This window comes from Microtus ochrogaster, chromosome 2 (genome assembly GCF_000317375.1).
Source record: "Microtus ochrogaster isolate Prairie Vole_2 chromosome 2, MicOch1.0, whole genome shotgun sequence".
NCBI classification, from domain to species: domain Eukaryota; kingdom Metazoa; phylum Chordata; class Mammalia; order Rodentia; family Cricetidae; genus Microtus; species Microtus ochrogaster.
The window spans coordinates 13,084,932-13,095,748 of record NC_022010.1 but is presented as its reverse complement, the minus strand read 5'-3'; the positions used below and the strand labels follow the sequence as shown (position 1 = coordinate 13,095,748).

The following is a 10,817-nucleotide window of genomic DNA, read 5'->3' as shown; positions in this document are numbered from 1 at the left end:
GGTCCTCGCGGTCCCGCTGCCCGCGCCGCCGCGCCCTGAGCGCCCCTCCCCCGCTTCCCCCGGGTCCCCCCTCTCCAGGCAGGAAGATGTGCAAGCCCCGCGCGGTGGAGGCGGCGGCGGCGGCAGCGGCAGTGGCGGCGCCAACGGCCCCGGGCCCGGAGATGGTGGAGCAGAGGGGTCCGGGGAGGCCCCGCAGCGACGGGGTAAGCAGGCTCCCTCCCCGCACTGAGCAGCACGCCAACCGGGCCCGGGCCTCGCGCACGTGCGCGCAGCGGGGGGGTGCCCCCATCGGCCCCCGAAAGTGGGACCGGCGTGGGGCAGCTTCCTTATCTGCTGCCTGGCCAAGAGTAGCGCCCCGCTCCACCGTGACCCTGGCAAGTGGCTGATCTCGTAAAGTTTGTGGCCTTGTGGCGTTTTCAGTCCCTCCCGAGACCTAGGGTCCGGGGAGGTGGCTGCCTTCCCAAGGGCGTAGGGGACCTGCTTGCGTCCCTTAAGAGTGACCAGAGTGTCTGATGTGTTTAGTGGCTTAGCAGGCAGCCAGGCCCTGCATTGTTTCTGGGAGAGCCCTCCTCCTGTGTGGTCACTCCGAGGAGAGGCTCCATACCCAAAGACACCAACGCAGAAGTGACCTGTACGGACCCTCCCTCTGAGCCAGCCGGTGTTAGCCGCCAAGGTGCGGTTTGCAGTAGAGTGACCGCCCTAAATGCGCTGGCCCACAGCCTGAGTTCTCATTGGCCTCCCCCATCACTCAGCCACAGTACTGGGAGGTGCTGAGCTGCAGTGACTTGAGATGGGCCAGGCCTGCCGCAGAAGGTTCAGGCAGTATACAAGCCCTCCCAGCTGGCCTCAGCACCAAGTGGCTAATCAGGTTCCCTTAGGCCTGTTTCTATGCTAGTGACTGACTCCATAGCCTGGGGAGTTAACCCCTGACTCAGTCCAGCCCTTCAGATCCAGAGTCTGGTTTTCTCTGGGTCATTCTGACCTCCCTGCTGCTGGTAGGTTCACTCTTTTCTTAAATGGACTGGAGCTTTATGTACTGTCTTGTCCTCTGCTGGCCAGACTTCCTTAGGTACCAGGTTTAGAGAGTACATGTGTTCAGAAACCTGGGACCTGGGGGCTTCAGAATTTGCTGGAGCTCTCCTGAGAGAACTCTCCTGGGGCTGACGTCTCCTGTTTGGTCTGTTCTGGAGCGGTGGTGACATCTGTCTTCTGTGTTCTTATTTCCCCCGTCTTCCCTTCAGATACGGTGAGATTGTCTCTGTTTTCAAGCTCTTTCAGAGTACATGTTTGTCTTTCCAGGAGAACGTGTTTGCGGGGCAGTCAAAGATCTATGCCTACATGAGTCCAAACAAGTGCTCTGGAATGCGCTCCCCTCTTCAGGAAGAGAACTCAGTTGCACACCATGAGGTCAAAAGCCAGGGGAAGCCATTAGCTGGAATCTACAGGAAGCGAGAAGGTAAGTCCTGAAATTGCCCTTTCTCTCTCTCTCACTCACACACACACCCTCCCTCCCTTCTCAGGGACACACACGCACACCCCAGCACCCTTTCCCAGGGCCAAGTGTGAGGGAGATATTAACTGTGTTCCTTCTCACTGGTGAGAAGCAAACACAGGTGGAAAGAGCAGGATGTGTCAGGGTGTGTGTCCTGTGGTCTGACAGGTTTTTCCGACTTTCACAAGAGTTAGCATATCCTTCAGGCGTGTCTTGCCACATTGCAAAAATAACACACCTGGCCTGCGATTCGAGAGGCTTCTGGTTGTTAAGAATGCAGAAAAAGTGAATCCAGACTGTGCGGCGCAGGCGGCTGCAGAGTGAAGTGACCTCAGTGGATCCGCTCACTGTCCTTGTATGGCGGGCCCTGACCCCATTTCTTCAGTTTCTCTCCGTTCAGGTGTTCTGTGTTACTTTCCAAAGCAGCATGCACTGACTGTGAGATTTGGAGTTATTTTGTGTAGGCTGGTGGCAGGGCTCAGTGGTACAGCACTTACGTAAGGTGTGAGACCCTGGAGTTGATCCTGTGCTCTTTACAAAAAAGGAAAAAGAACATAGAAAGAAAGACTAAACCAAGAACACGTGGGTATCGACAATTCTGTGGGGGGCACATCAGGATTCCAGTAGTCTCAAAGCCTGGCCTACAGGATGAGCCTTTGCCCACCTCACCACCCAGAATGAGTAGGATTGGGATGCAGCTCAGTGGTATGACGCTTGCTGAGCAAGTGTGAGGCCTTTGGCTCACCTCCTAACACCACAAAGAATACTCCACTTAGCCCTGTGAACAAGGTGAACCCTCCAAGAATCTTGTTTTCTTCCAGATAGTTCCTTTTAAAGCTTTAGTGGGAATGCCAGGCAGCAGTGGTGTCTTCAACCCCAGCAGAGGCAGAGGCAGGTGGATCTCTCTGAGTTCAAGGCCACTCTGGGCTAAGAGGTCTAGTTCCAGGACAGCCAGGACTGTTACACTGAGAAACCTTGTCTTAGGGAAAACAAAACAAACCTTTAGTGAGGAGTTTGGGGCTCCTGTCTACCCCCATGCCTCACTCCTTATAGATGAACCCTGCCAGACAGAGCAGGGCCCCCAGGCTGTCATCGGCTTTATAGGAGAAAGCTGTGTGTTCCCTAATGGAAATGGTCAGAAGTGCTAAGGCCCAAGCTCTGACCTTGTATCTGAGCCCTATGGCTGTGGGAGGGAAGGGGCCTACCCTCAGCTTGAACCTTTTTCTCCACCCCCGTGCACAGGGCTATGTTGTCTGAGTCAGTCTCAAAATAGCTTAGGTTCCTACTGTAACTGCCACTGGAAAAGAGGGAGGAGGCTTGGGCAAACTGCAGCTCTCTTGTGAGCCTGATTGTCATATCTGTCAGTTGAGAGAAGGAATCATGTCTCACCCCTTGGGTTGTGTGTAGAAGGGCCTCGGGTGTTAGCAGCTGCCAGCTTGGCTCCACTGCCATCACCACATCTTTCTACGTCCTTGTGCCTGCAGCTGTTAGGAGGGCATCTGCCACCCAGGTGTGGGCGAAGGACTCTGTCTGAGGCCTTAGCCACCTTGCATTGCTTCCTAAACAGAGCAGAGTTCATGGTGATGGGGGCTCACAAGCTGGTGTGCCGGTTCCTAGTGCTGCTAAATGGCAGGGACTAGGGTGTGGGGGTTTCTGTGAAAGGTTAGACTTTAACTCAGTTGTGCTGTGGCAAGACACATGTCACAGGTGTTAACAGACACTGCATACTCTCGGGGTTACACCTGCCTCCTGCCAAGAAGGGAGTGGGCTGACCTGGATAGACTTACGGGAGTTTTGTTTTAATTATATTTAGTGTGTGTGTGTGTCAGTGAGAATGTTGAGGAAGACTCACAGGAATCAGTTTTCTCCTACCATGAAGGTCCTGAGACACTGAGTGCCGTAACCTGCTAAGCTGTCTCATACCCTCCCCAAAGCCCCCAGCCCCAGCTTTTTTGATGCCTGTGCTGGGGATCCAAACTCAGATCCTCATGCTGATGTGGCATTCACTTTACTGAGCCGACTCCCCGGCTCCCTATGTCCGACTTCCTTCTGCTTTTGATGCGTTTCTTTTTCCTCTTTTGCTTATTGAGCTATAATTCAGGCATCAAAGTATATTTGCTTATTTTATAGAGCTGAGGGTAGAACCCAGAGACTTAGGCAAGCACTTTCCCACTGTGCTACATCCTAACTCACCCACCCCCAATAACCCAGGCTGGCCTCAAAATTCCCATGCAGCTGAAGATGGCTTTTACCTTGCATTCTGTTTCCACCTCCCAAGTGTGCTGGGATTACAGGTGTGTGCCATCGTGCAGGGTTTTACTCTTACCTTCTTTGCTATGCCCCAGCTCCGAAGTGTACAATCGAGTGTACAATTTAGTATCTGGAGAGTTACACAACACCACCTCTGTCTAAATTCAGAACATTTTCATCGCCCCACAAAGAACACCCCCATCCCCCACAGTTCTGCACAGCTCTGAAACTCCTTTCTGGGGTCAGCTTTGTCTGTTGACTTTTCATGCAAATGAAGTCATAGGATATGTAGCCTTTTTCACTCAGTATGTTTTTTTTTTTTTTTTTTTGGTTTTTCGAGACAGGGTTTCTCTATAGCTTTGGAGCCTGTCCTGGAACTCCCTTTGTAGACCAGGCTGGCCTCAAACTCACAGAGATCCTCCTGCCTCTGCCTCTGCCTCCCAAGTGCTGGGATTAAAGGCGTGCGCCACCACCGCCCGGCACTCAGTATGTTTTTTGAAGTCTGTCCATGTTGTATGTAGTACGTATGTCAACGCTTCATGCCTTTTTAAGGCTGAATCATAATCATCTCCCATTTGTAGACAGATGACATTTTGTTTAACTATTCATCCGCTGATGGTCACTTGAGTTATTTGCTTTCCTGGCTGTTGTGCGTAAGCTACCACGTTTCGTGTATAGATGTTTGTGTAGACATGTGTTTTTAATCATCTTGAGTAGATGAATGAGTGTGGAATTGCTGGTCTTATGGTAATTATATGTTTAATTTTGCGAGGAAACCGCCAAACTTTTCCAAAATTGCTGTGCCATCTCATATCTCTGTGTAGTATATTAGTTACTTTAAAAAGTAAATCATTAAAGCCAGGCAGTGGTGGAGCACACCTTTAATCCCAGCACTCAAGAAACAGAGGTAGGTGGATCTCTCTGAGTTCGAGGCCACCTAGCCTACAGAGCGAGTTCCAGGACGGGCTCCAAAGCTACAGAGAAACCATGTCTGACGGGGGTGGGGGGGAATCATTAGATCCGTTTTTAAAAATAGCATGATTCACCAGCACAGGGCTTGTGCACTGTTAGCCGTAAGTCTGTTTGCTCTGCACTTTGTTGCAGGATGCATTCCAGCATGCCCAGGTGCCCTCCTGAGTACCTCTGGGAGCAGGCTTCAACCTTGTTAGAAGGAACGTTTGTTTGACTAAGGGTCTGAAGTGAGTGGGAAGAATCTGGACGCTGTCCCGTCACTCTCTGCCCGTCAGTGCTAGCTAGCTAGCTAGCTCTTGCTTTGAGAATTGAGCTTGTTTCCTTGGTTCTGAAATCCAATGTCTGAAAGCTGCTGGCTGAACGTTCAGGCCAGCATTATCATCCACAGTAGTACTTCACATGATCACAGGCTATCTCCTATGTCCACATACAGAGGACCACTTCTCCTTGCCAATGTTTCTGTCAGCATAGACCCAAGTACTTTTGCCTGGTTAGTGTTAGTAGACACTGGGTCCAACCACTTCAGGACCCTCCCATGATGATGTTCTTAGCCTTTCTTAGAACGCATGTGATACCAGTGCATAGAGTAAATCCCTGCCCCCACCCCACCCCCTCTGCAGAGAAAAGAAATGCTGGGAATACAATCCGAAGCTCCGTGAAGTCTGATGAACAGAAGATCAAAGACGCCAGGAGAGGTCCCCTGGCTCCTTTTCCAAACCAAAAATCTGAAGCAGCAGAGCCTCCAAAAACTCCACCCCCGTCATGTGATTCTACCAATATAGTAGTTGCCAAGCAGGCCCTGAAAAAACCCCTCAAGGGCAAGCAGGCCCCTCGGAAAAAGTAAGTATCCTGGTGCTTTCTTCTAACATAGAGCATTGGTTCCTGTGGCCTGGCTCCGGTGCCTGCTGTGGTTATGTAGTCCACTGCCAGGCCTCTACTGAGTCAGCACACTTCCTGGTGTCTCCCTTTGTCTTTGGTGGGTCCAAAGGTCAAGGCCTCCCTCCCTGTCTCTTCTCCAGGGAGGGGGAGTGATCAGTTGTCCTTGAAACTGGGGCCCACCTAGGTGGGTGTGCAGAGGAGCTGTGAGGCCCCAGTACACAAAGGTGTTTGAGAAACACAGGGCGTCGCCTCCTGGATCTGAGCAGGGCAGTAGGCCTTGTGCTTATTTTCCTCCCTCCCCTCTCACCCAGGTCTCAAGGGAAAACACAGCAAAATAGAAAGCTTACAGATTTCTACCCGGTGCGAAGGAGCTCCAGGAAGAGCAAGGCTGAGCTACAGGTAGGGTCTGATCAGCTGTAGCTGGGAGGAACATGGTGGCCTATGGGTTTTGCTTAATATGTGTAGGCGGAGCCTGGAGTGTGTCTTTTGTTCTTCCTCTAGCAGAGATCATCCTCAGCTCCCTCTGCCTTTCTGGTGGAGCAGCAGGCTTGTTTAAGACCGCTCTAGGGAACTTTGTAAGCTGTACCTCATGGCATAGAAAATTGATTGGCTTTTCCAGGGCCTGTTGACAGGCCTTTTAGAACCTAGAATCATGGAGGAAGTTACCTGTTCTTTCATCTAGACGTCGGCCATCTAGACGTTCCTAAAGAACAGTGCTAGAAATACTTAGACACCGTCGTGTAGTACATTCTTGCTGTAACTTGTCGGCAGAGGACCTTTATGGTGCCTGATGGCGGGTTGGGCCCAAACCACTGCTCGAGACAGAATATGCCATGCAGACATAGTTTAAGTGTGGAGTTTATTGGCGGGGAGAGGGCAAGAGCTGCTTGCCTGGGTAGTGGGGGAGATTGGGAGTAGAACTTGTCTCTTAAAGGGACCTTTGTATCTGTGAACAAATTAGGATCTGCTTGCCATATGCAGAGGGGTAACTGTGTCAGGATGCTACCAATTCTCCTGTCTGTAAAATATAAAGGTAAAGGCCAGGCATGAAGCTAGTATTCAGGACAGAGTTTGGAGAGCTCAATGTAAGTTTGGATGAGAGTGGCCTGGTCTGGACAGCAAGTTCTAGGCCAGACAGGGCTTCATAGCAAGACCCTGCCTCAAAAAAAGAAAAGAAAGATTGTTGCTGGTAAGTTGTTAGTAAGATTAAAGAAATCGATTTGTGATAGCTGTCGTGTGCTGATCGTAGCATTCAGGAGATAATACAGTTTGAGGCTACACAGTAAAACTCGTTGGCTGCATAGTAAAACTGTCTTAAAGCAAAATGCTCAAGTAAAATGGCTTCCTGGAGCCAGGTAGGTAGTTCAGTTGGAGTCCTTGCTTAGCATGCCTCTGGAAGTCCATGGTTTCCATCCCTAGCATTGTATAAACTGGAGTTGGTGGATCTGGTATATAATACAATCCAAGGACTGAGGAAGTAAAACATCATGAGTTCAAGGCCAGGCACAGAATGGTGTGGTGTGTTTGTAATCCCAGTTTTCCAGAGGCAGAGATAGGTGGATCTCTAATGTTGTGGCCAACCTGGTCTATGTAATATCTTCCTGGTAACTAGGGCTACATAGAGAAGCCCTATCTCAAAAAACAAACAACAGAAGTACAAGTCTAAGTTATTTAAAGAATTTGAGGCCAGCCTGGGCTACATGAGACCCTTTTGTACTGTAATAAGTACACATGGCACTTAATTAACACACACACACACGTTTCCTAGGTCTCCTGTCTGTCTGTTCCCAGCTGAACATCAAGTGGCCGGTAGGCAGGAAGGTAGCCGGCTCATGTGGCCCCACATGTCCAGTACCCAGTGGATAACCTGTCAATATTTGCTGCAGTGTACTGTGGTCATTGTTTCTCTGTTCTGAACCCCTTGGGTATGGCCAGATGCCTCCTTGTTCCCATACAGTGATTCAGGGTCCCCCCCCCCATTTCCCTGTAGGTCTTTCTGACTTTGGAGGTTCCGGGTCACCTCCACGTAGGAAAGAATCATTTGATCTGCTGCAGATGATCTGAGATGGCAGATAACGCAGGCAGAGCTACGGAGCTCTGTCATCTTCTCTCCTGTTAATTAATATGGCTTTATTTACAAAACAAACCCAAAGAGAGGAGGGTCTGCTTCTCCCACCCTCCCTCCCCATGTCCCCAATAGCTTTGGCTTTATTTCTTGTCAAAGACAGTGTCTTTTGGCCAAGAATGAGCTGTTCTAACACCCGCCAGCAGTGGGAGGCTGTGCTAGGTCACTCTCAAAGGCAGCACTGCAGAGCGGAGGTGGTGCCAGGCCACAGAGCCCAGAGCTCCTCCCAGCCAAGCAGGAGCCAAAGCAGGCCCCATGGGGGGGTGGGGGGGGCAGCTGAGGCTGTGTACTCTTGTGCCTGGAGACAGAAGGTTGCAGAGGGACGTGTGTGACACAGGCCACTGACTTCCTGCAGCAGACAAGCTGCAGGCAAGGAAAGTGTGCCCTGTTACTAGACCAGGAAACAGTACAAGCAAGAGCCACACTGTGCCCCTCGCTGTTTGTCTTGGCACTGCTGAAAGAGCTTTGTGCCCTGCTGTTGACTGTAGCAGTGCAGTGACAGCTGCCCAGGACGATGTGGCTGTGGCTGCTGCTGGCAGGGTCTATGTTCTCTTGAGAAAGCTGGAGGACATAGCGGCTAGGTTTGTCAGAGGGTTTAGGCTAGACTGGGGACTGGGTTACTAGGTAGACCAAGAGATACCATTCTTGACCAAGTGACTAAAAGTGAAATCAAAGTGCCAAGTTCTGGGATACCTCATAGGCTGAATAACAAGCTGGCAGGGCAAAGCCAGGTACAGAGTTCAGAGCAGGAGAGAGGGATTTGGGCCATAGGCTTTGTGCACAGAGCAAGCCATAGAGAGATGCTCCCAGCCCTATCGCTGACTGGCTGCCGTGCCCATTGGTGTGTGGCAACCACAGCATAGTAAGAATGGTAACTGTTGGCAATGCCCTGGCTTCCGTTCTGTTTCTGGTACCACCTGAGGACCATAAGGAGTCCTCCTTCCTGTCCATCTTCACTCAGGACTACTGTTCTAACCCCACTCTGCATTCTGGCCTGCTTTGTCTGTGCCTAAGTTATCCTTAAGAAACTGAGGGCTGGCTTTTGAGAAGCCTCAAACTCCTGGCCTACCTCTCCTCGGTTCAGCTCCTCCCTGTTGTGTTCAGTCCCAACAGGAAAATCTCCAGGTGCCTACACCCCTCATCGGTCATCCTTTCTGTACACACTGGAGTGATTAACTGCCACAAGGTGTGTCCATCCAGAATCTACTCCCGCCCCCTGTCCCTGCTAGGGTTTTCTGTGGTGAACAGTTTCAGGCACCTGTAGTCAGGGAATAAGCACTCCAGCGGCCGGTGCTGAAGAGCAGCTCTAGTGTCCTTGTCTCCCAGGCAGGAAACCCTCCTTGCAGTCACCAGTCCTGCCAGGAAGACAAAAATCAACCTTGAATACCTTTGAATATTTTTTTTTTTTTTTTTTGGTTTTTCGAGACAGGGTTTCTCTGTGGCTTTGGAGCCTGTCCTGGAACTAGCTCTGTAGACCAGGCTGGTCTCGAACTCACAGAGATCCGCCTGCCTCTGCCTCCCGAGTGCTGGGATTAAAGGCGTGCGCCACCATCGCCCGGCTACCTTTGAATATTTATTTGCTTAGTGAGCTAGAGCAGCTTGGTAGAGGGTGGAGCCTAAGGCCCCCGCGGTCTACAGGAGTCTGCAGTCTCCCTGAAAAGGTGTCTTGAGAACTCCGGAACAAAGGAGGAAAGGGCAGACAGACGGCAGGCAGACGAGGAGGGAAAAGGTCACTCTGCTGGAAGCACAGCTGCTCAGAGGCCTAGAGGCTGAAGACCCGGCTTTCTGGAAGAGCTGCTGGCTATGTAGCTGGTGAGGAGGTGTAGATAAGGCAGTGGGGGGAGGTGAGGCCTGTACCTTGTCCATAAGATATCTAGTCTTGTGCTTACTGTAGAAAAGTCTGGAGTGGTGACACAAGCTTTAATCCAAGCCCTTAGAAGGCAGAGTCCCACAGATCTCTGAGTTCAAGGTAGAACTGTCTCAAAACTGGAGAGAGTAATGGTGTAAAGGTGTATAGTAAAGCGGCGTTGAGTGAGCGTGTATGCCTGTTCTCACTATCGGAGAGTCTACTGAGGGGATTTTGAGTTCCTTCCCTCACAGTAAAAAGCGTGGTGCTAAATTTTTTACTTTCAAAAGGACTGGGCATGGTAGTGCCTAACTTTAATGTCTATACTTGAGAGACAAAGGCAGAGCCGGGCTGTGGTGGCACAAGCATTTAATCCCAGCACTCGGGAGGCAGAGGCAGGCGGATCTCTGTGAGCTTAAGGCTAACCTGGTTTATAGAGTTTGAGTTCCAGCATAGCCAGAGCTATACAGAGAAATCATGTCTCGAAAAAGCTTAAAAAAAAAAAAACCAAGTAAAGCCTCTCTAATCTGCTCCTTGTGATTCATCCATTTGTGTGTGCATTTGGTAGTGCTGGGCATTAAACCGTATGCTGAGCAGGCATCATCTCCTTAGTGCTGCACCCTCCCCCATTTTTTACTCTTGTTTGTTTATCAAGACAGGGCTTCACTGTGTAGCCCTGGCTGTCCTGGAACTCACTCTATAGACCAAGCTGGTTCCAAACTCACAGAGATCCGCATGCCTCTGCCCCCTGAGTGCTGGGATTAAAGATGTGCCTTGCCAGATTACCCTCTGCTGGCCTAGAATTCACTATGTAACTGAGGCTGCCCTCAAATGTGTGAACGTCCTCCCTCAGCCTCCTGAGCAGCTGGGATTGTGGGCATAGGCCACTGTGCCCAGTTCATGGTGATGATGATTTCACATGAAGTTGGAATCCAGATTTTCCATTTACTTACTTACTTGGAGCTGTGGCATTCGTGTGCCATGGTTTGGGTGTGGTAGTCAGAGAAGACAATGTTAAGGGAGTTGGCTCCATCTTTCTACTGTGTGGGTTCTGGAGATAAATTCACATGGTCAGAATTAGCAGCAAATGCCTTTGCCCAGCCATCTTGCCAGCTCTAGAGTCCTGATTTTTAGATCCTGGTAAATTAAACATTTATTTATTTATTTATTTATTTACTTATTTACTTATTTATTTTTGGTTTTTCGAGACAGGGTTTCTCTGTGGCTTTGGAGCCTGTCCTGGAACTAGCTCT

At 50.5% G+C, this 10,817-nt stretch overlaps 1 protein-coding gene across 1 annotated transcript in view; it reads left to right on the top strand.

Annotated features, from left to right (window-relative positions):
• The window catches only part of Kmt5a (lysine methyltransferase 5A), a 23,428-nt gene that overhangs the window by 6,492 nt on the left and 6,119 nt on the right, over positions 1–10,817 (top strand). The window contains exons 2-5 of the mRNA XM_005344383.3: positions 79–203; positions 1,300–1,456; positions 5,335–5,554; positions 5,905–5,992. Coding sequence (XP_005344440.1) covers positions 79–203; positions 1,300–1,456; positions 5,335–5,554; positions 5,905–5,992 — 590 coding nt within the window. The remainder of the gene's footprint in view (positions 1–78; positions 204–1,299; positions 1,457–5,334; positions 5,555–5,904; positions 5,993–10,817) is intronic.